The sequence below is a fragment of the Thermobia domestica genome, chromosome 1, assembly GCF_964235325.1.
Source record: "Thermobia domestica chromosome 1, izTheDome1.hap1.1, whole genome shotgun sequence".
Lineage (NCBI taxonomy): Eukaryota > Metazoa > Arthropoda > Insecta > Zygentoma > Lepismatidae > Thermobia > Thermobia domestica.
In genome coordinates this window covers 137,901,965-137,926,661 of record NC_137454.1, presented here as the reverse complement: position 1 = coordinate 137,926,661, position 24,697 = coordinate 137,901,965, and the positions used below count along the sequence as shown (strand labels likewise).

Here is a 24,697-nt window from a genome sequence, read left to right as displayed (position 1 = left end):
AAGGCCTAAACACTACAATCACAATCTCATTATGTCTGTTTTTTTCTTTAAATAACAATCTATCTTGTTAGTGAAAGATAAAGCCAACACATCTGCATAGGAGAGATTTCTATGGAATTTAATATCAAGCTTCAATATCAATATGTTAGATTTCAATTCCAGTGCAACTAGCTTTTTTTCTTTATTTCTTAAATTTCCTTCTACATCTGTTAAAAAAAAATAATAAAAGATGCCTGGTTCAAACTCTATGACGAGCAGTTAACTTCCAAATTAGTATGGAAATCTTATAGGACCGCTATGTCTGACTGTCCGTCCATCTGTCAACAGGTACCAAAGCATGTAGTTTTTGTAGTTTCCTTTCACATATTCTTTTTACTATATTGAGTAGGTATGAAATTAGTACGAAATGAGGTTGAGAACTTATTGGTTAGGCATAGAATGGACCAATATTCAATATGTTACAATCTATGAATGACTAGTACAAACATCTTACTTTCACAGGCTTAAATCACCAGCAGTCTCACGATAAAGAGTGTACATTTCCAACAAACTCGAAATAAATTTAACGAAGTTGCTATTAACTTCTTCTTCTTTATTATTATTATTATTATTATTATTATTATTATTATTATTATTATTATTATTATTATTATTACTAGTAGTAGTAATGGAGCTAACGGTCTTTTTTACAGTAGCACTGTGGTTGTATGAGGCGGGAACTGCTCCCTAAAGTAAGATTCAAACTCCTGTGCGGGTTTATACCCGAGGAAAAGAATAAAATCGGGAAACGAACAAGGAACAATGCACAAAGGAAGCACGTTACGAAACAATATATGATTATTAATATACTTACCAACACAACTACGGCACAGGGAAACCTTATGCTCTAAATTTCCTTTTAATCCATAATATACAATATCTTATTATGAACTGTCATATATAACTCAATATTTGAATTAAAAGTTCAAAAGTTCCGATAAATGATGGACAAGGTGTCATATTGAAATAGATTAAATATTCATTCTTTGCACTGATTTTGTTGGTGTTGTGTGTGGTTTATGGGTAGCTGCTCGATCATGGATATCAAGTTTAAACACCTTGCAACGAACACCTATGATACGAAGAGTAGATTTTAATAGTTTGTGTAATTTTTGAGTGACAGTGGCTATGGATGATTGTCGGTTCCTCAGGATGACCCTTTTCAACGCCTGACGCTGTTTCCTCTGAAGATCATAATGTTGGCTAGGTAGCGTTTGGGTTATGGTTGTCATTCCATGTTTCTATCTCACTATGACAATGCTGGGTATGTTTAGGAGAACTAAAATCTTCTACACCCATTTGTTACACTTGTGGTTTGGAAGTCTGTGAGATCAACATAACTTCTCATTCTGCTCTCTTGCTACCAACGTGTTCCATGTGCTAGGTGAAGTCACTAATTCTAAGACGTCGAAAAATAACTCTTCGTGGGTGATGTCCGGGTGCCTTTTATCACATAGTATAAATCATGTTTACACATATATAAAACTTCAATTATACCTTACCTTTGTTACATGAGAAACTCTCAGGATTGAGGCGGTATATCGGAAAGGTTCCACTGAAGATATTTGAATATCAATTGTTTCCCTTTAAAAAAGAAAGAATTTTAATTTTAAATGAGTCATTAATACAAATGCGTTACTTTACATATAACTTATTGTTAAAAAAAAGTTTACGAATAGGAAAGTGACAAAAGCTACAAGGAAAGATAGAGAGGTGGGTACTTTGTGTCTGTTGATTGAAGAAATTCATTTTACCACTTATTCTTATTATTATTGGCTGCTTCAGTAACATTCAATTAATTACATAGGAGAATATTTATAGGATTTTTTTTATATTAGGAGGAAGACATTAAAATATACCTTTACGTTACGAGCAAGGCTAGGAAAAATTTCTTGAGCCTTACACGCTAATTATGAAAACCAGGTGCCACAATACAACTTCAATTTGATATAGGATTATACACTTATCTATACTTTATTGCTTTAAATTATAGTTACTGGAAAGTAAAAAGATACAAACTTACCTTAGTCTACAAGCTATTCCTCAAAGGTAACAGTAATTGAAGACAATATAAAAAAGTTTTATAAAGCAGAAGCGTGTATTTTATGTCAATATCTCGCAGTTTGAGCACTAAAATAAAATTGTTCACTATGCTGTTTGGATGAAAATCCTCTAATGATAGGCTATTCACGCTAAGATATATTGGAAACTTCGAACTTTATAAGGAATTTATTATGATTTGTTTTCAATCTATGCAAGTGCAAAAATATCAGAACAACTTAATAAATAATGAGAACACTAACATCAAAAAAAGCTAGGCCCCTAACTCGAGTTGGTGCCTAGGATTTTTCAAGCACTGATTATGACATATTAATCTAGGCCAGAGGTTTCCAACCATGTTTTCCTGGCACAGCCCTTCATAAACCAGCATACTTCACACTCCCTTCTTCCCGCTCGTTGATCAAACGGAAGTAGGCCTATACTTTTTCTCTGACCCCTTCTGTGATTTCTGATGCAGCGTTGAATTCTCAAATCCACAATAATAATAATAATAATAATAATAATAATAATAATAATAATAATAATAATAATAATAATATAATTTGTTCTTATTTGATGAGTTTCTGAAGTCTGTAGTGTACGTTGAGGTAGCATTATGAACTCAGCTCTAATAATTTTGTATAGAATTATAATTTGCATAAATATTTAGTTTTAAATAACTACTAATGAATTTGATTAGGAAAGGATTATTGCTTTATTTGTAATTCAGTTTATTTTTGTCAACATCTTGCGCCTCCTTTGCATGCTCTTTACGTCCCTGAGACTGGAAGTTATAGATTTAGATGAATTTCTTTTACATTAATAGAAGATATACACACAATACAAATACATATAAATTTAAAATACTGGTTTTCGCTACATTTAATCTCTTGTATTTTGAAACGAATGTGTATAAAATATATGAAAAACAGTATCTTCAGACTTTGAAAATAGATTCTAACATACCTAATACATTTCTCCTTCGAGTTCAAATAACACTAAATTGCAGGCCTTCTTTGGAAAGGGGAGGAAGAAGAAATGAGTATTGATAGTGTACTAATAAAGACACCGAGGAAGACCACAAATAAAATCTGTTTATTTATTTATTATTTATCGAATCTGAAACAGAATTGTAGCTTCTTTCACAAAGGATACTGAAAAATACTGAAAAAAAATCATTATATTGTAAAATATCGCGGTACGAAAAGCCAAGACTACTAAGATTCGTCATTAATATACAACTATTAAAGAGGAAAGATTGTACGTAATATGTAATTCCGTTATATATATATATATATATATATATATATATATATATATATATATATATATATATATATATATATATATATATATGTGTGGTATATAAAATATTTGGTGCATCTTGCGTCATTTTATTCACAAATAAGAAAATTCCGGGTAAAATCAAGTCAATTTGGTAAATAAAACTGCAAGAATTTCACATCGATAGTTTAAATCAATTTAATTTTTTTTACAACGTTCTGTTTTAAAGGGAGCGAAAATGCTACAGAGTCATTTAATATTCTGAGAACATTTATCTACGAGTACAAACATTTTGTATTCGAAAGGAAGAAATTAATAGGCGAACAGCATAATTTTTATACTTAAAACGTAAATACCACGGCAGAGGATTACAAGGACACCCTAATTGTTCATTTCCTAGCTACCTTCGAAGATTAGTTCTGGGATGAATATTGTACCTACTAACATTAGAAAGCACTTGTTCATCCAGAATATACCAGTAGTGAATTGGCATAGTCAATTCTCATTCGAATCCGATTAAACATTTATTGGGTGTTTTGGAATACCGATCTTGCATCAGACCTCAAAGAATCGCATTGATATTTGACTTTGTTGCAGCTCTCCATGAAGAGTAGGCTGTCGTTCCCGAGAAAACCTTTCACCACTTGGTTGATAGTATATCTGCAAAAGTGGTGGCTGTCATAAAAGCAAAATGTAGACTAACTCCATATTAGACGCCATTACATGGCCTTCTAACATAATACTTACATAAGCATCTATTTAGGATGTGTTGAAATAAATTCTACCCTTACATCTCTTTTGGCATGTAAGTGAACCAATTTTTTCATCCAAATATTTCTCTTACCTTACTTGTTTGGAATTCATAATATAACAAAGAGATTCATCAGTCGGTATCCAATGAAAAAGTTTGCAACAATCAATAGACTTTCCACACAATGAACAGTTATTAAATATATTATTGCAGTCACTGCAAATGAAATAATAATGCATTATAATAAAACATTTTCATGTTATTTTATTCTAAGTTAAGTGCTATATCGATATTTTAGAAATCGTCAATTACACAAGAAAAGTACGAATAAAAGTCTGTGCATTTTAAGAAAGTCTGTGCGTAAGTGGTATCTCTAAAAGCTTCAAAGAATATAGTTACAAATATGATTAATAATGAAGAACCATTTATTTATGAAATTTTGAAATTTAAAAGAAGAATGTTATTGTTTTTCTTAAAGATTATACGAGTTTAATATTTCGGCATTTCAAAAATGGCCAGGCTAAACACGATGCTGTGTTAAGACACTTTAAAAAAGTTTTATATTCTTTAAAGAACGTTTGCTTTCAATATATGTTCCTTTGAAGTATTGAAGACGTAAAATAGTTTAATATGTTTCATATTATTTAAAGTTCTATGTGTCGTGTGTGTGTGTGTGTTTACTTGCTAACCAATCGCAAAACTAAAGATAAATAGTCTTCAACAAATAAGGGTTTTGGTACTCATTCGTGTTTATTGAACAGGCGTTTCAAACGCTTTGACTGCGTTTCTCCTGAGAGTTGTACTAATTCGGTCACCTATTATACAATACTTCTAATAAAATAAGTCACTTAATGAGAAAATAAGGAATAAAAAGAGTTAACATACGCCTTTAAGGATGAGACAAATGCTGCACTCAGTGAAAGATAAAGAAAAATTAGATGCGAATGTGGAGTAACATATATTGGACAAACGGGACGTACAATTAAGACTAGATATGAGGAGCACGTAAGATATATATGATTAAATCAATCAGAATTAGCATTAGCGCAACAGACAATAGAAAAAAAGAGTGAAATTTTGTTTGAAAATGCGTTGGTAGTATGTAGATCCACTCATGGATATCAAAGGTTACTAAAAAAAAAAATAGCAATGAAATTATATGATACACTGAATAGTGAAAAACATTTGAAATTAAGTGAAATTTGGAATGTTCTATTATAATAGTAATAAAACGAAAGCAATCATAGTAAGAAAACGGTTAATACAAATTTGAATCAAATTGTAAATTGTAACAATACTTAATTATTTAGTGATTTTTCTTTCATTATTACAGACATTATTACAAACATTTGCATGTCCCCGAATTAGTACAACTCTAAAGGCATTTTTACACATTGTCATCTTTCACCTTTGAAATTTCTTCCTTAATAACATTTTTAATAAATAGATAATAAAATCGGAATTCTTAAGAATTGTCTATTAGCACAAGAATAACATTTAAGCAAAGGAGTCTATTATTATTATCCAAATTCGAAGAAATGATATAAAAAGAACCCATACAATACAGGAAAACAAATTATTGGAAACTTATCATGTTTACCGGTAATGTATTGAATTCATATATGAGGAGCTTGTTTCCAAAAGATACTATATCCACTTTTTTCGGATTTTGAGAGTTATTGTTTCCAAAATATTTAGTGGTTCTTCTTTCTATTGATGATGATGAAAATTCTTGCCAAAACGTTCTTAAATCTTATAAAATACGAAATTTAAAATAGCATTTTGTTCCAATATGTACTATATCCAGAAATTAATTCTTTCCAAAAAATACTATATTTTTTTTGTTCCATAATATCCAATAATGTTTTAATATGTACGTCTTTCTTTTCATGGCAAAAAGCAATGTATCCAACTAAAACAGCCAACCAATTCTTTAAGCATCTTATTTGAGAAAAATGAAATGAAATCTTTGAGTTTTACTTCCCACGGTTATGCCGGTTAGGCTAAAGGAGACGGTGATTATGAGAAATGAATGAAATGGTGTAATGAAGAAAGTGGGAGGAAATGGGAGAACCTCGAGGAAACCCACGCACACGATGTTTGTCCACCGCAAAGTTCACTTGGCGGGGGCTGGGATCGAACCCGGGACCCCAAGCGAGCATCTTATTTGAGTACTCTGAATGGAAATAAATATTATTTTCTATGTATAAATATACCAAAAGAACAATTTGTTCATTTGGCAACATTGCATTAATTTGGCAACACCACCTCAACACTACAGTTAACATTACTGGCAAAGTCATTGTTGATATCAGTCTTGTTGGTAACAGTTCTCGCTTTAAACTAGTTTTGCAAAGTGGTTGGCGTCGAACATTACAATATTTTCGAAAAGTTTCTGTAACAAGTTAGTTATTTGAAGTTTAATGTCATGATGTTATCTAATGCAGAAGAGGATTATAGTGACCAAGATGTTTGGGACTATTGTGCAGAAACATCACCAGAACATTCGCGAAAACGACGCACAAATCCGAAACTCTGGAAACGGAATATTGAGAGGATGAAACGGCGGAAAGCAAGAAATAAAGGTTGCTCCATAGCATGCAAACATAATGAAAAATCTTTCTGTAAAGCAAGTAAGCTTACAGAAGATGAAGTGGGTGAATTCCACAGAAAGTACTGGTCACTGCCTATTCTACAGATCAAACAAAACTTGATACAACGGAATATCAGAGTGAATCTTGTGAGAAGACGTCGAATACATCCTGACAAAATGAAAAGAGACCAGAACTTCACTATCAGCTTTTATGTTCAGGTACTAGAAGACCCTATTCAGGTGTGTAAGACCACTTTCATGAGTATTTTGTCAATCAATCGCAGAAAGATTGAGCTCGCAGCCAAGCTTATAACTAAGGCAGATTAGGAAATAGTGGAGAAGCGTGGAGGGTCCCGAGTGAGTGTTGTGCATCAGAACAGAGTGAAAAGAATAGTTGAGCATATAAAACAGTTTAAATGCAGAGAAAGACATTATGGGAGGGATAAAACGCCAATGAAATCCTACTTACCATCAAGTTTGTGCATCAAAAAATGTGGAAAATGTACCAAAAGGAATACAATGATTGGGAGTGCAAGTATGGAATGTATTGGCATATCTTTAATCGTAAATTCAATTTGGGATTTGGTTGTAAGAAATTTGACATATGTAAGACGGTTCGCGAAAACTGAAGGGGATAAAAAAAGAACCATAGTGAATTATTTGGTTCATAAAAGAAGAGCTAGTATCTTTTTCAAGGAGTTGAATTTTTGAACACCTCACAGTGTTACCCTTGTATTCGATATGATGCAAAACCAGCTACTTCCTAAAACTTAAATAAACGAGACTTATTATTCTTGTCAGATGTGGTATTACGTATTTTGTGTTGTTATACATGACTAGAGTGGCCAGCTTAATAAAAACACAGTTAATTTCTATCGTTGGTTGGAATGTGAGTATGGCAGAGGATCAAATGAAACCGTGTCGTTCGTCTGGCATTTTCTAAATTGTGTTCTGCCACAACATTTCAAAGCACCCTTAAGCGAATCAGTAGGTACACTGCGCATATTCTGTGACAACTGTACAGGACAGAACAAGAATTACGCCATGCTCTTTATGTTAATGAAGTTCTGTGCAAAAGCAAAACTTGATTTGCATTGGGTATTTCCCGTGAGAGGGCACTCATATTAGCAGACAGATAGATACTTTGGATTGGTGGAGAAACAGCTTAGGAAGAAGAGCCAGATCATCGAACCTAAAGAGTATGATGAGATTTTTTCATCAGTAGGAACACTTCATAATGAGAAACAGGTGATTGTGCAAACTTGGGGGGAATCAGTGAAACCTTCCTTAAAAGTGAATAAAGGATTTAATATAACTGATGCGAAGGTGATCGATTTCGATCACAAAGTTCCAAATAGGATCTACGTGCAGCAGTTTTACACAGAAGGAACTGCGACTGAACACAACATTTTAAAATCTAAATGTAAAGGTATTTGTAAAGTAAATATCAATCTGAGACAAGTGAAGAAAGAAAATCACATGTCTGCGGAAAAAAAATTGAAGACGTCAAAAAACTTTTGGAAAAACTGGGCGTTTAGAGGAAGGAATATGCTTTGTACAACAGATGTCTAAGTCATAATATGACACAAGAAACATATGAAGTTCCCGAGGACATGGAAAACAATGCATATTCTGACGAACACCTCCAATAGGGTTTTAATGTTTTTCAGATTGTAAACTTATGTGTGGGAAATGCAAAAAAATAATGTCATAGTGTATGCTTTAGTGTAGCAGGTAGCAACTACGTGTTTAGAAATATAATCTGTAATTACTGTCTTCCATAATTTTAACTTCAAAACAAACTATATCCAAAAAATCAATTTTTATTATTTTATTAAAAATTACTAAGTAGATGTATACATAAAACTATGAATTAGTTAAATAAATTTAAAAATACTCTACCTAAGAAAAATAAACCGACCATCCTAGAGCAAATTTCTGTGATCATATTTGTTTTTTCTATTTCCTGAAAAAAATCCCAAAGTGGATATAGTGCATTTTGGAAACAAGCTACTCATATGTCGAATATTCCTAGTTGTATCTTTATAAATGAAAATAACGCATTAAAATAGCAACAATTGCATTCAATTAAAATTGCAAAGGATACTTTAATGCCCTTACATGTTACTATCTTGATCTATGTGAGAGCATACCTGTACGTTGAAATCAATGTATTGAATGGCATCAGAAATAGTGACAGAAAATGCATTCAATTATCGTATAAATCTATTCTGATGTTTTCCATGTTTTTTATATGTTGATTATCTCTGTTAACATTACAATATTCAAATAAGTAAATAATTGAATTTTATCCCTAATACACATCTTAATTGAATATAAAAATACAAAAAGAAACTAATGGAATCATCAAGTGATGGTTCAACTGTTCAAGTTCCATCGGTTGAATCAGGTGAATCTGATATCCCTAACATTGACTCAGTTGCCAACACTAGCAGGTCTACTTCTGGTCATTTTCCTACTACTACTACTAAATCTACGAATATGTTATCATGTCCATGCTGTGGAAAATGTGCGAATTCCAGAGGATTAGATATACATATGGGTAAAAAGCATCAGGTCATAAATGCGGAGGAAAATTGTTGTCACGTCGATAATAATAGGTATCCTGATTATAAAACTACAAATATAAACATCTCTAACCGCAATAAAGGCACACAGGATTTGACGTTGTCTATCTTGGGTAAAATATTAATATCGTTAAAGTCATCGACGCACATTTTTAAGGCATTTCCCTCGAGGTGCTCCAGCTGCAGTGGCTGATGCATTTACCGAGATATTACATCAAGTAATTATTTCAAATGACGAAAAAGATTGGATCAACCTGTTTCTATTTCCATTAGTTGCACTAACTGCTCCCAAACAACCGGAATATGTAAAAATATCTTCTAGGTAAAACAAAGGGTTCGTCTTTGGTGACGCCTTAACCTGGCATCCAACAAAGATAAGGAACTCTCTTCCGAAACAGAATGATTCTACTCTTAAGATTGTAAAAAACAAACTTCCAGATAGTGACATTCGTGGAGCAGTCCGCTTTCTAATGCCAGATGATACTGTTGCAGCTCCCGACAGTTCTGTGTTTGAGACGCTGTTGGAGAAGCATACAGCCCACCTTGGTGAATTTTCTTTGCCGAATCTCCCTGATGACCCAAGCAATTGTCAAGGAGTTTCAGTTAATGAAGTTAAAATTGGTATTAATTGTTTTCCATCTGGCAGCGCGGAAAGTCTCGACTGTCTTCCCCTTTCGATTCTCAAAGATCTCCTATTCTGTCAAATAATTGAATAGAAGGAAAAGCTCTTACAATCATTATGCGAGAGGGGCGGCTTGAATATAAGTGCTGCAGAGCTGCAGAACTACCAGCTAAGTTTAAACATTTTAGAGAAGTACAATGTGCCAGGAAAGACTCAATGCTTTGGCTGCCCTGCCAATCGAGCGTGATTTCATATCCACCATATCGAACTTTAATGATAGAGTAATAGAACATTTTGTTAGCAGAAGACACGTCAGATGGACTTCATTTAAAACGATAAAGTATGATATCTATAATTCAGTAGTATTAATAAAATTCCTGCATGTAGATATTACGTGAATCCGAAATTTTTATGTGTATCTGAAAACAGTATGTTTCTTATGATATGGATGTGGTATTTTTAAAGTTTGTTACACGCAACAGTGGCGTATTTAGGGGAAAGCTATCAGGTTGAAGCTCGCTTGAAATTCATTAAAACTTGTCGGCATCCAAAAGGAAAAAATAAAGTGCTTATTCACATGCTGTGTATAGCTCCTCCCGAAAAAATCCTAAATACGACACTGAGACGCAATAATAAAAACAGTGGTGTTTTGGTTGCATGATACAGTAAACTTGTATATATATATTTGTTAATTTCCAATTTGAGTTGTCTTTTATAATGATTAGTGCTAAAAATTTATCTGGTTGTTGTATGTAAATTTTATAATTAATTACTGCGAACGGGAAATTCAATATACACAAGAAATGTGGTGGAATTAGACCTATCGCCCTTGGGAATGTTTAGTGCAGAATATCAGCAAAAATTACATGCTTCAGAATACGTGAGGCTTTTAAGAACTTTTTGTCTCCACATCAACTTGGTGTTTGTATTCCCAATGGAGCCGAAGCAACCCGAGTTAATTTTTACCCACTCACAATGCTCCTAAGGCTACTTTAAAGCTGGATTTTCGCAACGCATTTAACGAGCTTCATCGGTACTCCATGCTTACTACAGTGTTGAATGAATTTCCTTCAATTTATCCATATGTTTGGGGCAATCCAAATGAAATCAGCCAATGATGGTTGCTGACAAAATTTAGGTTTTTATTTTTTTAAAGCCAAGTATGTACCACATCCAGGTAGTTGAAAACAGGTATTCATTTATTTTTTAGCCGCGCAAGTTTTGTCGTAGCGGCCATTTTGTATAGGCGCTTGAGCATATTTTGAACTTTTTGGTGCATTCCGTTAAACGCTTTACCTTTTTAGGTTTTAAAGATAATGAGTTCAAACTAAAACCATATGAAAGATAATGGAATGGACAACATTCTGTGTTCTGTGCATATTGAAACGTACTTTAGAACGTCGATAAAAAGAAGCTCTGAACATTGAGATTGGAAACCTAGAAATAACTATTTTGGAATGTACTATCATGAGCAAAATAAATGACGCGTCTCTTTATTTTGAAGTTTTTTGAAAATATCTCCGTTTTCTTTATATGTTCGAAATTTCGGAAGGTTTCCCCAGCAGGACAGGTTAATAACAAACCCGTTTTTAATATTTGTGTTAGATATTAGCTTAAAATAAAGAAATTAGAAGCAAAAAACATTAAATCGACAGAAATCTCGAGAATTACCAACTCTGCTAAAGTGGGAAATTTTCAAGAACGCGAGGGAATTCTGCAGTTCAACACGAAGCAGCGACATCTATGTCATTGAGAGAAGCGTGGATTAGATCTACAAACGAAAATTTTAACGAAATATTTCTAATATGTCTTATTATATGCATTATCAGCGAACTCCAAATATATGAATCTATGCTAAGTATTAACGTATAGATACTGCAAATAGTGGAAATTATCTATGGAAAAGGACGAATTGGTAGGACGATCGTAATGAAAAATCGTCTTTACTGTAGAACAGGTTCAGCTTACGCAAGAGAGCAAATAGCTCCGTTAGATAAAGCAGTGAGTTTGTATACCGAAGGTAGACGGTTCGAATCCCGTGGAAGTACTGTTGTCATTTTTATCACTAAGGTTATTTTATTTATTTTTTATTTGGGAAAGAATCAAATTGTAACATATGTGTAAAACTCATGACGATACCAAAAAAAAAAAAAAGAGAGAGAGAGAGAGAAAATATCGTCGCATTTGCATTAGTGTCTCTAATTTTTGTTTGCAAACAGATTCGTAATTATTTCCCCTGTGCTCACTGATGTATAACGAATGTTTTCCAGTAAATGTTAATTCTAATTTGGAGAATTTTATAGTTTCACAATGTTTCTCACTACATAGTCTTCTATCTACGTGTTTGGATATTTTGATAACAGATTTCCCTATTAAATGTTTAATTTTCTCTATAAATATTTGTCTTAAATTGAAATTGTTTTGAATTTACTACATAAGCAAAGTTGCCCGAAGGAGGAGAGCTCAAGTAATAGATATTCTACGTAAAAGCAACCTATTGTAGAATGATGATGCTTCTTACCTTCAGCACATAATCTTAACGTTAGAGATTCACAGAGAGAAAAATCCTGTTTTTCCTCCCCTATCACCACTCATCTTAAAGCTCTACCTATAATGATTCGTGTCACATAATTTCGGCTCTCCAAAGACATTCATATTTATTATTATTATTATTATTATTATTATTATTATTATTATTATTATTATTATTATTATTATTATTATTATTATTATTATTATTATTATTATTATTATTCCTGAATATGCCACCCTTACATAATGTTGTAAGACATCTTAGTTTAAAGTGCTTTCTTTAGTAATAATTTGAGCAACCACGTTACAAAATTTAAAATGTATGATTGGGCACGACGTTTTATTTCCCCTCCTCTCTTTTCAGCACTCTCCAACAGAAGGTATATAATTTCTGAGAAGCAGGGCAGACAAAATGAATAAGAAATATATTTAGAGCATCCTTTCCTTCTTCGTGAATGTAATATCACGTAGCATTTTTTATTCTACTGAAGACGACCCTAGGCCGTTATGGTTAGGTAAGAAAAGAAATACCTAATATATTTATAGCGCCCCTTAACTGTAATATTACCTCTTCTTTATTTGTTCGAGGCTTCCCTACACAACCAAGGGTGACAAAAAGAATAGGAAAAGTGTCTAAAGATTACAAAAGACTTCATATTTTGTCAGAAACAAGGCAGTATATACACAACATTGCTTTCGTTAACAAGTGTTTCACCCTTGAGTCGCTTATAAAATTAGGCAGAATAACTTTTGCCGATCATTGTTCTAGAGGGATTTGTCCAGGATGGTTTGGTGTCGAGCTAATAACGATGAATATGTTTATTTATATCACTGTTAAAGAAATAGCAAACTTTCTGAAAGGAACTTACTTAGGAAAAAGATCTTCCTTCTACTTAGCCAGAGCCCACTGTGAAAAATTGCATCTGGCGTTCTGAGTGAAAGTTCTATGGGACTATTAGAAAAATATATTCCCGTTTTCACGCTGATGGTAGAATTTCTTAAACAGTTATTGAATTACATTCGAAGGGTAGGCGTAAATAGCGCCCCCGCAACAATGTGGCGTGGGGACCGCACAAGCTGCAAGGCCAAAAAATATATAGAAAGTACGCAGGGGCGGAGCAGGCCAAATTTTCACAGGGCAAAGTGACTTTTTGGCGCCCTTCCCCTAGTAGTAGCCTATATTTTACATTTTATCATAGTGTTTTTAAGAGTTTAAACCAGGAGCGTCATTTCAGATTTTGCTTGGGGGGGGGCAAGACCTCTTGATATAAGTAAAATTTCGCTTTTTTCACTGATATACTACTATTCTAATGATAAAATCTATAAACATCTCAAACTCACGGGGGGCAAATGCCCCTCCCTGCCTTCCCTAAATGACGCCCCTGTTTTAAACCGATTTTCAAAAAGAAATCCATTACCTAGGAAAACTTCACAAAGAATATGGCCCGCTATAAACAATACCAACTCCACCCCCCCCTGGTCTAGTGGCTAGCACGCCTGCCTTCTGTGGTACCGGGTCCAATTCCCGGTGGATTACTGTTGAACGATAAAAGTGGTTCGGATTCCACTATAATTATTATCCACATCTCCCTTGCCCATTAAGGCATAACCGTGGAATGCCAAACTCAAGCAAACAAACAAACAATAGTTAATTCCCGGCACTCTTTATTCTACATGCCATCTCTCAATTTTTCGATACAGCCCTCTTAGTACTATGAAACTCTCTTCTTCCATAGTGAAATGGAAAAAGATCACATAATTGCCACTACTTTACAAGAATATAAACCAAAAACGTCAGTAGAAAGCACATTATAAATTTTACTTTTTGAGGCTCGTTTTGGTGCCCCTCTTTCTCTGGCGCCCCGGGCAGTCGCCCGGCCCTTAGTCCGCCCTTGAAAGTACGGACGCATAACTAAGGACTGCGGAGGAGAGGTTAACCTTCATGTTATGCCACTGGTTTGACGTGTTTGAAATGTTCAGTAAGTGATCGGTTAGTGAAATAATTTCGACGGTTACTGATGTTTAAAGTTTAGCTAAGACAAAGCTACCTAATCAAATACACTTGATATCGCGATGTCACAATTTGATTTTTCCTCACATAAAAAAGATAAAAACAATAGTAATAAAAACCCTTACTCGTACTGGGCTCCTAACTAACTAACAACCTAATTCTTACAGACTAGTTGCTCTGTCCAACTGAGTTTCGATTTCTTACGCGAAAGAAGTCTGTTATATTAAGAGGCATGCTTTTCATTATCAAAACTGTTCGAAGTAATACGAACATGGCTTAAGAACAGAGACGGAACTGAATTACCACTCGATTGACCTTGAGGGCAAATCACTCGATTGACCTTGAGGGCCATTACCTTGAGGGTAGCTATAAACGTAAGTTCAGCATGCATTTCTCTGGAGTTGTGTTCAGTATTCCTATCTGCCACTCATGCTTGTTCGTAGGAGTAATATGTTACAAACCTAACCTTTCGATAGAGCACAATGACAGAGAATCAAAATTAATGAATTCTTGCCCTTGTGAACTTGGGATACCACCATGTGCAATAAAACTGTCGCGTCTCCTTGAAGTGATATTTTATCGAAAATAACTCGTTTTCCTTTATATATCCGAAGTTTTTGAGGGTTTCAAAATGAGGAAACGTTACTGACAAACAAGGACGCATTTAGGGGTGGGTCCAGGTGGTCCGGACTCCCCTCTGAAATCCCAACTTTTCTGTAAATTTAGCCTAAATTTAAGGATTATCTTTTAAATTTTATTATAATTTATCCTAATATTAAAGTCGGACTTCTCCCGAAATAAATTACTGCATACGTGCCTGATGACAATTTTCAATATATTCGTTAAATAATAAAGTAAAATAACTAAATTAGGAGCAAAAAGCTTCAACACGGGCTAACTTTTGTCCACTGCCAATATTGTTAGAAGGGATATTAATAGCAAAAACTGCTAGGCAATGCTGAACCTTGGAACTTCACTCCGAACAGCAAGCCTATTATTGAGAACTACATATGAAACATTTTATCAAAACATATCTAGCTTTTACCTGGCATGAAATTATTATATACACCAAAATTCACTCTCCTAAAATGTGTATCTAAAAATTGCTCTACGTATCTACGAAGCAATGAAAATTATTTATCGAAATATGTGAGCAGGGAATTCTAACAGCCAGCCATTTTATTTAAATCGTAGTAAACCCTGTAACCGGGCGTTAACGTGAAGAAAAGCTTGGTCCATTGGTAAAGTGTTGGAAGAATATAAACTCAATGTTCGTAGGTTCGAATCTATCCACTCACCATAACATTTTGTTCTTATGTGTAACGATGAAATAAGAAAGAAAAAATGTATAACCGTTAAGACAAAACTTCAACCAAGTCTGAAGAGAACAATACTAAAATAGTAACACAATGACGTCAACCAAAAATTATTTCATGTAGCGTTTGGACGAAATTACAGCTGTTAACAATTGCAGAAATAAAAACAGGCTGATAGCTGTAATGCAGTCTAGACTTCTGAATGCATTTACTTCCTCAAAACTTCCGTCTCGTCATTGGTAAACCGTTAATCATTGTAAAACCTTTCAATTGGAAGTGAAATGACACAAACTAAAACAGTTTTAAATCAATAAATGTCTGTGTAAAAGTAGGTGTCTTTTATCTGTAGTTCTGAGTTCCTTTTACTTTGAAGTGACAAATGAGAGAAGAAAGTATGGTGTTCGGAAAAAAAATCAAATTTGAGATTTCAACGAATTTACACGTATTATAGCCCCTAACACCGAAAAAGTTATTTTTCGATAGATGTCTATCTGTTCGTCCGTCCGTTCGCTACACTTTTCTGTGCACTCGCCTAGAAGCCATACCGTTCAACTTATCTGCACCAAATTTTAGTTTAAGATTTTCATAGTGTTTCCTATAGTTTTTTTTATTTCCCTCCTACTCCCAAAACAAGGGTAGTTTCCTGTACGATGAAAATAGAAAAAAGATATTTTCTCATAACTGGCTCTAACGATCTTGTTTTCTTTCTTTGTTTATAAATCAATATTTAATTAGCAACCCTATTTTGTGGTATAAGGCATTTATCTGAGAAAAATCTACAAGGGGTAGAGTTTTTTCTCAGTGATTTTCTCAAAATGGACTCAAATGTTTTCGTTCATATTTCATAAATAAAGATTTCATTAATAACTTATCAATATGGCATAACTCGTTTGTCCTAAAAAAATGCGAGGGGTAGTTTATTCTTGGTGGAGTGTTGTCTGGGCGATTTTCTCAAAAACGACTCAAAAGAGTTCATTCATATTTCAAAAATAAATATTTCGTTAATAACCGAACAATATGGCAAAACTCGTTTGTCCTGAAAAAATATGGGAGGGGTAGTTTACTCTTGGGGGTGTTTTTCCTCCACGGTTTTCTCAAAAATGAGTCAAGCAATTTTGTTCGTACTCAGAAATAAATATTTCATTAAAAACCTAGTAATATGGAATAACTCGCTTACCCTGAAAGAATCCTCAAGAGATAGTTTATTCGGGGAGTTATTTTTCCCTCACGATTTTCTCAAAAATTACTCGGACAATTTTATTGATAATTCATAAATAAGTATTTCATTAATAACCCTATATTTTAGTATAAGTCATTTCTATGAAAAACAATTACAACGGATAGTTTATTTTTGGGGTCAAGGTTATTTCCCCGACAATTTTCTCGAAGAGGTAGGTTACTCCTGACGTGTTCTTTTTGAACGACTTTCCCAAAGTGACTCATTTGATTTTTTTCATATTTCATAAACAATGATTGCATTAATTGGTCTATTATATGTCTAATGAAAATGTGCTCAAAGTGTGAGTTAGTTTTGTAGTATGGATTTTCTTCAATCGAAGTTTCTTATTCGATAATCTGACATTCGATGTATTTGAATAATACGATAATTTTATTCGTATTATCCAAATACACACTTCAGTAACAACTGCGGTCTAACACAGTTAAGAAATTGAATTGAAAAAGTTTAGTGCGGTGGCCCTGTAATTGAATATTTTTTGAGAAACTCCCTAGCTTTTTGTGGTAAACTCAGGCTTTTCTTTTTCGAGCGACAAAAGCGAGAAGAAAATATAGTGATTGTGAAAATAATATCAAATTCAGATTTCAACGGATTTACATGTTTCATGGCGTCTACATACCGAAAATGTGACTTTTCGACACCCGTCCTTCCGGTCCGTCCGTTCGGCACACTTTTATATGCACTCGCCTAGAGGCCATACCGTTCAACTTATCTACACCAAATTTTAAACTTAGGGTTTATTTAGTATTCTTACAGGAGCTTTAGCATTTTTTCCTAGCACCTAAAATAAGTGTGGTTTACAAACAGCCGAAAATCGAAAAACGCTATTTTCTCAAAAATGGTTTTAACAATTTTGTTTATTTTTCATTAATCAATATTTAATTAACAACCCTATATTGCAGTATCAGATATTTCTCTTAGAAAAATTTACGAGGGGTAGTTTATTCTTGGAGGTGACTTTTTCTCGACGATTTTCTCAGAAAAGACCCTGGCGAATTCTGTACACACTTCATAAATAAATATTTGACCTTACAACATGGTATAAGTCAATTGACCTGAAAAATATATGAGTAGTAGTTTATTCTTGGACTTGAATTTATTCCCAGTGAGTTTCTCAAACACGACCAGTTGGCAACCCTGTATCTCGACAACGAAGCTGAATTCGAAAACTGCAAGAGGACCATTTGTCTCCTTTTGATGTCACGAATCACCTCCCGAAGTTTGTGGACATCTTTCAGGTTCACCCTTAATGAAGCTTCTTTTCGAAAAGTTAACTATTAACTTTAGGCATTGTTTATCTTTTTTTAAATCACAAATGTCGTTATTAATTTTAAGGCAGAGAACTACTTCTGAGAGAATAGATCTTGAAAAATAATTTTAAAACTTAGACTTTTGTTTTCGAGACATTCCAGAGAAGATGAGACATTTTACAAGCTATCTCGTGTCCAAAACATTTGCCTCGTATTATCTTGGATGTCACAAAGCGCGTCTTGGCTCTTTCTCGAGACATGTCTTATCTCGTGCGCATTCGTTAACACTTGGGAAGGATTATCTTTCTACTCAAAGCATTGTTTTTATAATGGTTGCATATTTATGATAATTGCTGTCCACATAAATTACAGTCCTTTCAGTTGAATTAATTATTATTATTATTATTATTGAAATTGCAATATCTAGTTTAACGTTGGACGATTATGCACCTACGCTAAGGGAGAATGATGATGAATGAAATGGTGAAATGAAGAAAGTGGGAGGAAAATGGAAAATCTCAAGAAAACACATACCCATGCACACGGTATTTGTCCACCTCAAATTTCACTTGGCACGAAGTGGAATCGAACCACGGACCCCCTGCACCAAAGGTCCCTGCAATGCTTTATTATTATTATTATTATTATTATTATTATTATTAATAATAATAATAATAATAATAATAATAATAATAATAATAATAATAATAATAATAATAATAATAATAATTGAAGCGAGCTTAACGAGTTTCAACCGTACGACTCAACCAACGTTTGGGTGCCTGTTCGTTCGTCTGCTCCTCTCATAAAAGACATTTCATTTTAATGAAACTAGTAAGTGCCTTCTTTTAGCTCTGCGAAGTAACTATTGCTTGGAATATGAATCTGCAAAACATAAGAGGTAAAATTAACCAAATGGTGCAAGTTTCCACTTATATATACAAAACAATTTTGCAATATCAACTACGTGAATCTTGTCCCATAAAGAAGCCGAAACCCCTACACCGAAGAGCCCTCCGAGATTTGATCATTATCCACACGGACTGAAATTGTCATTTGAAGCCAAGACTTTAATATGAAGCCAATAATTTCTTTAAAATAGACAGAAAATTCGGAAGTTATAAGCATTTTCATATTTTTGCCTTTTCCCATAAGGGAGCCGTAGCTCCCTATACTGAAGACTTCCCCCCGGAGATTTGATCATTGTCCACTCGGACTGAATTTGTCATTTGGAACCAACACTTTAATACGAAGCAAAATATTTCTTTAAAATAGACGAAAAATTCGAAAGTTATAAACATGTTAATAATTTTGCCTTTTCTCATAAGGGGGCCGTATTAGCCTACACTGAAGAGCCCCACGAGATTTGATCATTGACCACTTGGACTGAAATTCTCATTTGAAACCAAAACTTTAATATGAAGCCAAAAATTAAACTTTTACATCAATTTAAACTGACTGGGTTCCGGTTCCCCCCACTATTGTTTAGTTTAGTTAAGTGGTAATTTGTGACAGCTTCACATCATCAAAAGAATGTTTCACTTCCCCTCCCCTCCCCCGTTTTTTTTTGTCTATGGATCCACCACTGGAATTAATAGACACTCTTCCTATTCTTTTTGTCACCCTTGATTGTGTAGGGGCTCCCTCGTACAAATAAAGAAGCGGTAATATTACAATCAAGGGGCGCTATATATTAGGTATTTTTTTTAGTTACCTACCCCTAACCGCACAGGGCCATCTTTCGTAGAATAAAAAATATTACGTGATATTCCAATCATGAAAGGGGAGAGGATGCTGTAAATATATTTCTTATTCATTTTGTCTGTCCTGCTTATCAAAGATTACTTTCTGTTGGAAGGGTACTGAAATGAGAGGGGCAAAATAAAAAGTCGTACCCCCTCCTACATGGTTGCTCAAATAAGTACTAAAGAAAGCATTTTAAACTAAGATATTTAAGATTTAAACTAGGAAACTAAGATATCCTTACATTATGTAAGGATGGCATATTCAGGATTATTATTATTATTATTATTATTATTATTATTATTATTTGAATGTTTTTGGAGCACCGAAATTTTGTGAGACGAACAATGATATGTAGAGGTTTAAGATGGGTGGTCATAGAGGAGGAAAAACCAGGATTTTTCTCTGTCTGACTCTCTAACGTAAAGATTATGTGCTGAAGGTAAGAAGCATCATCATTCTACAATAGGTTGCTTTTACGTAGAATATCAATTATTTGAGTTCTCCTCCTTCGGTCTACTTACCTTATGTAGTAAATTCAAAACAATTTCAATTCAATACAAATACATTGTAAAACTTTTCCGTAATTAAACATCTAGAGAAAATTAAACATTTAATAGGGAAATCTGTTATCAAAATATCCAAACACGTAGATAGAAGACTATCTAGTGAGAAATATTGTGAAACTTTATAAAATTCTCCAAATTAGAATTAACATTTACTGGGAAACATTCGTTATGCGCCAGCGAGTATATGGTGAGCAGTGAGCACAGGGGAAATAATTACGAAACTGTTTGCAAACAAAATTAGGGACGCTAATGCAAGTACGACAACGGCATTTTTTCTTTTTTTGGTATCGTCATGAGTTTTACACATACGTTACAATTTGATTCTTTCCCACATAAAAAAATAAATAAAATAACCGTAGTGTAGTGATAGAAATGGTAACGGCATTTCCAAGGGATCGAACCCGCAACCTTCAGCATACAGACTCGTTGCTTTAACTAACTGAGCTATTTGTTTTTTACGTGAACTGAGCCTGTTCCGGTAAAGATGATAGTTCATTACGATCGTCCTACCAATTCGTCCTTTTCCATGGATAATTTCCACTATTTGCTCTATCTTTATGTTAATACTTAGCATATATTCATATATTTGGAGTTTGCAGATAATGCATATAATAAGATATACTAGAAATATTCATTAAAAGTTTAGTTTGTAGATTTAATCCACATTTCTCTCAATGACATAGATGTCGCTGCTTCGTGTTGAAAAGCAGAATTCCCTCGTGTTCTTGAAAATTTCCCACTTTAGCAGAGTTGGTAATTCTCGAGATTTCTGTCGATTTAATGTTTTTTGCTTCTAATTTCTTTATTTTAAGCTAATATCTAACACAAATATTAAAAACGGGTTTGTTATTAACCTGTCCTGCTGGGGAAACCTTCCGAAATTTCGAACATATAAAGAAAACGGAGATATTTTCAAAAAACTTCAAAATAAAGAGACGCGTCATTTATTTTGCTCATGGTAGTACATTTTGAAACGAAATAAATAAGACTCAACTTCAATTTTTGTCTACTTACATAATAGATAATAGACAACGTCCTAAACAAGTTTCAGATCTGACAACCGTCTACTTGAGTTTTTGGAAATTTTTAAATATTGCGAATTTTCCAAAATGGTGATTTTCACCGTCAAATATGTCAGGAAAGACACAAGTGAAAAATCTCAAATTTGCACAAAATAGACGATAGTTGTCAGTAATAAATGGGTAAAATTGCATCACTGAGACTCGAGTAGTTTCTGAGTTATAAGATTTTTCTTTACTGGGACTTAGGAGTAGATATTAACTTTGTAGTAGAAGTCAAAGTAACACAGCAGTAATGTTTAATGGGTAAAGTAACATTATTATATCATAATTTATGAATCATATCTTGTACTAAAAAGGAAACGCGTCTGTTATTTCTTTTCTGATTATAGCGCTGCTGTTAAGACATCAGTGAGGTAAATAGTTGACTAATTTGTGTATAGAGTTTGGCACCGATATTGAAAGTACGATCTGTAGAAGTTGTGATTTTGTGGGTGTGTAATGTGGATGTGAGTTTCCGGATAGGCTTAATGATTGGCACCTACATTTTATCATTCGTATGGATGAATTTTTCTGACTGATGTCTTCAAATTCCTCCAATCCACCATTTCTCGTTATTAATATAACTACGGTATCTTTAGCTTAAAATGACAACATGCTATGTTCTGGAAGTACTGAAGTACTGCAATAAGTAAATTCATCTGATTGTTAGAATTCATAACATCTGATTTCTGATTCCGTCAAAGGTATAAATCTATGGCATGATCTGGTATTGATAATTCTTTTACAAAAAGCAAATCTCAAATTTCTTGCTGTTTGACTGCACTTCTTCTGATGAAACATAGATAAATTGTATGCCTGAGATACTAGACCTATATCAACACAAAACCTGTACATCTGTTCAGTTCTTAAAATCTCCTGACGTACCTTCGTTTCAATATGTACATTCCAAAATGGTCATTTCTAGGTTTCCAACCTCAATGTTCAGAGCTTCTTTTTTGGACGTTCTAAAGTACGTTTCAATGTCCACAGAACATAGAATGTTGTTAATTCCATTATCTTTCATATGGTTTTAGTTTGAACTCATTATTTTTAAAATCTAAAAAGTTACAGCGTTTAATGGAATGCACCAGAAAGTTCAAAGTATGTTCAGGTGCTTATACAAAATGGCCGCTACGACAAAACCTGCTCGGCTAAAAAATGAATGAAGAAAATAAATTCCAACTCCCTGAATATGGTACAATCTTTGCTAAAAAAATTAAAAAATAAATAAACTTTATCGCCATCCTTTGAACTGGAAATTGGTTGATTTCATTTGGATTGCCTCGTTTACCCCAAAAATAAAATAAAATAATATGCGAGAAAGTAACAATGAAAAATAGCATGTTTTCTTTTGATCCAATTAAAATATAAAAGTAACATTATTATTCTTTTTTCTTAAAAAGGCTGTAAGATGATATGGATATCTACAGAAGTAGATTTTGAATGTTACATTTAATCTAAATTTGAAGAGATGTGATTTCGTAACAAAATACAAGTGGGAACGTATAATGAAATTTATTTCCATTCGGTAGAAAAAAAAATCTCTTGATTTTATGTCACGTAGTGCTATATCTAGTGTCAAATTTGAATTTTTATTCAGTTTTAAAACATATATATAAGAAAATAATTAGAAATCATTTTTCTGTACGAATGATATTTTTCAAATGAAAATACTATATGCATTTGATTCAGTTCTAATATTAATATCAGGCCACTGTTTTAAACGTGTAGTTGCCCCGCGTACAGTAATCATCAACGCTGTCGTCTTTCGTGCGATCGGTCCGGTTTCGATTTCGGGTGGGGATACCCGATCGAAAAAGTATAAAAGTCTTTTCAGCCAGCCATACTCAATGAGTTTTTCCTTGAGCTTTCTTCATTTACACCAGAGAAATGCCGGGATGATGTCTAATATAAAGGCTTCAGGGCGCTTTCAACCTTCCCGAATTCCTAGGTTAATAGGATCCCCGAGGGACGTCATTCCTCATACGTGAACAAAATGGCCGAAAACCCAGAAATATAGTTCCTAATTCTTAAATATATTGTAATTTCTGAATATAAAACTACAATTTTATAAGATGAAATATAAAATAACAAACTTACAGGTCAGTTCTATTGGTGTCACCAAAGCATATAGCGTATGCAAATGCAAATGTTGTATTTCGCTGTGCTTCATCTACTTCAATTTCATAACTAGTTGAGCAATAGAAATGACTCTTCCATAATGAAGATGCTACCCAAATAGACGATGCAGTCAACCCAATCCAGATGAACAACCAAATAATTCTAATAATGAAAGACAAATTACATTTAGTGCTTGATATATATAGAGTAATTCACATTTTACTGTTGCATTGATGAGTTTTTCGAAGGAAGGAACTCATGTCCATTAGTGATTTGTTATCAACCTGCTGTTCATCCATAAATTTTTTGCGTCCTTGTGAGTCACAAAGATAAAAAATCTGTGTAAGCGTAATTTTCGTAATTTTAAGGAGAAAATGTGAACAAGTGATTTCAGAGTCGTAAATTGTAAGATTTTGAAGAAAATTCCATTAAAATGGGTGTACAATGGTGATAAGAAAATGATGTTTCACATTGACTATCGAAAACTACCATAATTTATATCAAAAGAATGCAGTCTCGCAAATTTGACGAAGATTTAATCTTGAATGGCATTGAGACAAACTTCACTCGCGCTAAGTGTTAGTTATTATCGTTATAGTTATTTGAGGGAATAAGTCAGTATATAATATAACGCAAAAGTCATCTATATAAGGAATTATGATATCTTACCATTCATGATCGAGCTGTCGTTTCATTTTCTCTAATTCGAAGTTTAGCAGAAAAAGTTCAGTAAACAGAAGCATGGTTTACTTATTATTTCTACTCTTATATATAGAAAGAAGAGTAAAGTGTATTTCCGTGTATTTAATGCAACAGAATGTATGGGAATACATCAACCATAAACTTGAAGCTTCTCATTAGTAACGCAAAAACAAATACAGTATTAGGATAGTTACTCATGAACAATATTTACAAACACACATGCCATAATTAATCAAAA

At 33.4% G+C, this 24,697-nt stretch overlaps 1 protein-coding gene across 2 annotated transcripts in view; it reads right to left on the bottom strand.

The window, feature by feature from the left end:
• The window catches only part of LOC145689498 (uncharacterized), a 175,688-nt gene that overhangs the window by 44,359 nt on the left and 106,632 nt on the right, over nucleotides 1-24,697 (bottom strand). For both annotated transcript variants that reach the window (XM_081763672.1, XM_081763675.1), the window contains exons 11-13: nucleotides 23,737-23,919; nucleotides 4,208-4,330; nucleotides 1,542-1,623 (exon numbers count right to left, since the gene is read on the bottom strand). In XM_081763672.1, the coding sequence (XP_081619798.1) occupies nucleotides 1,542-1,623; nucleotides 4,208-4,330; nucleotides 23,737-23,919 (388 nt within the window). The remainder of the gene's footprint in view (nucleotides 1-1,541; nucleotides 1,624-4,207; nucleotides 4,331-23,736; nucleotides 23,920-24,697) is intronic.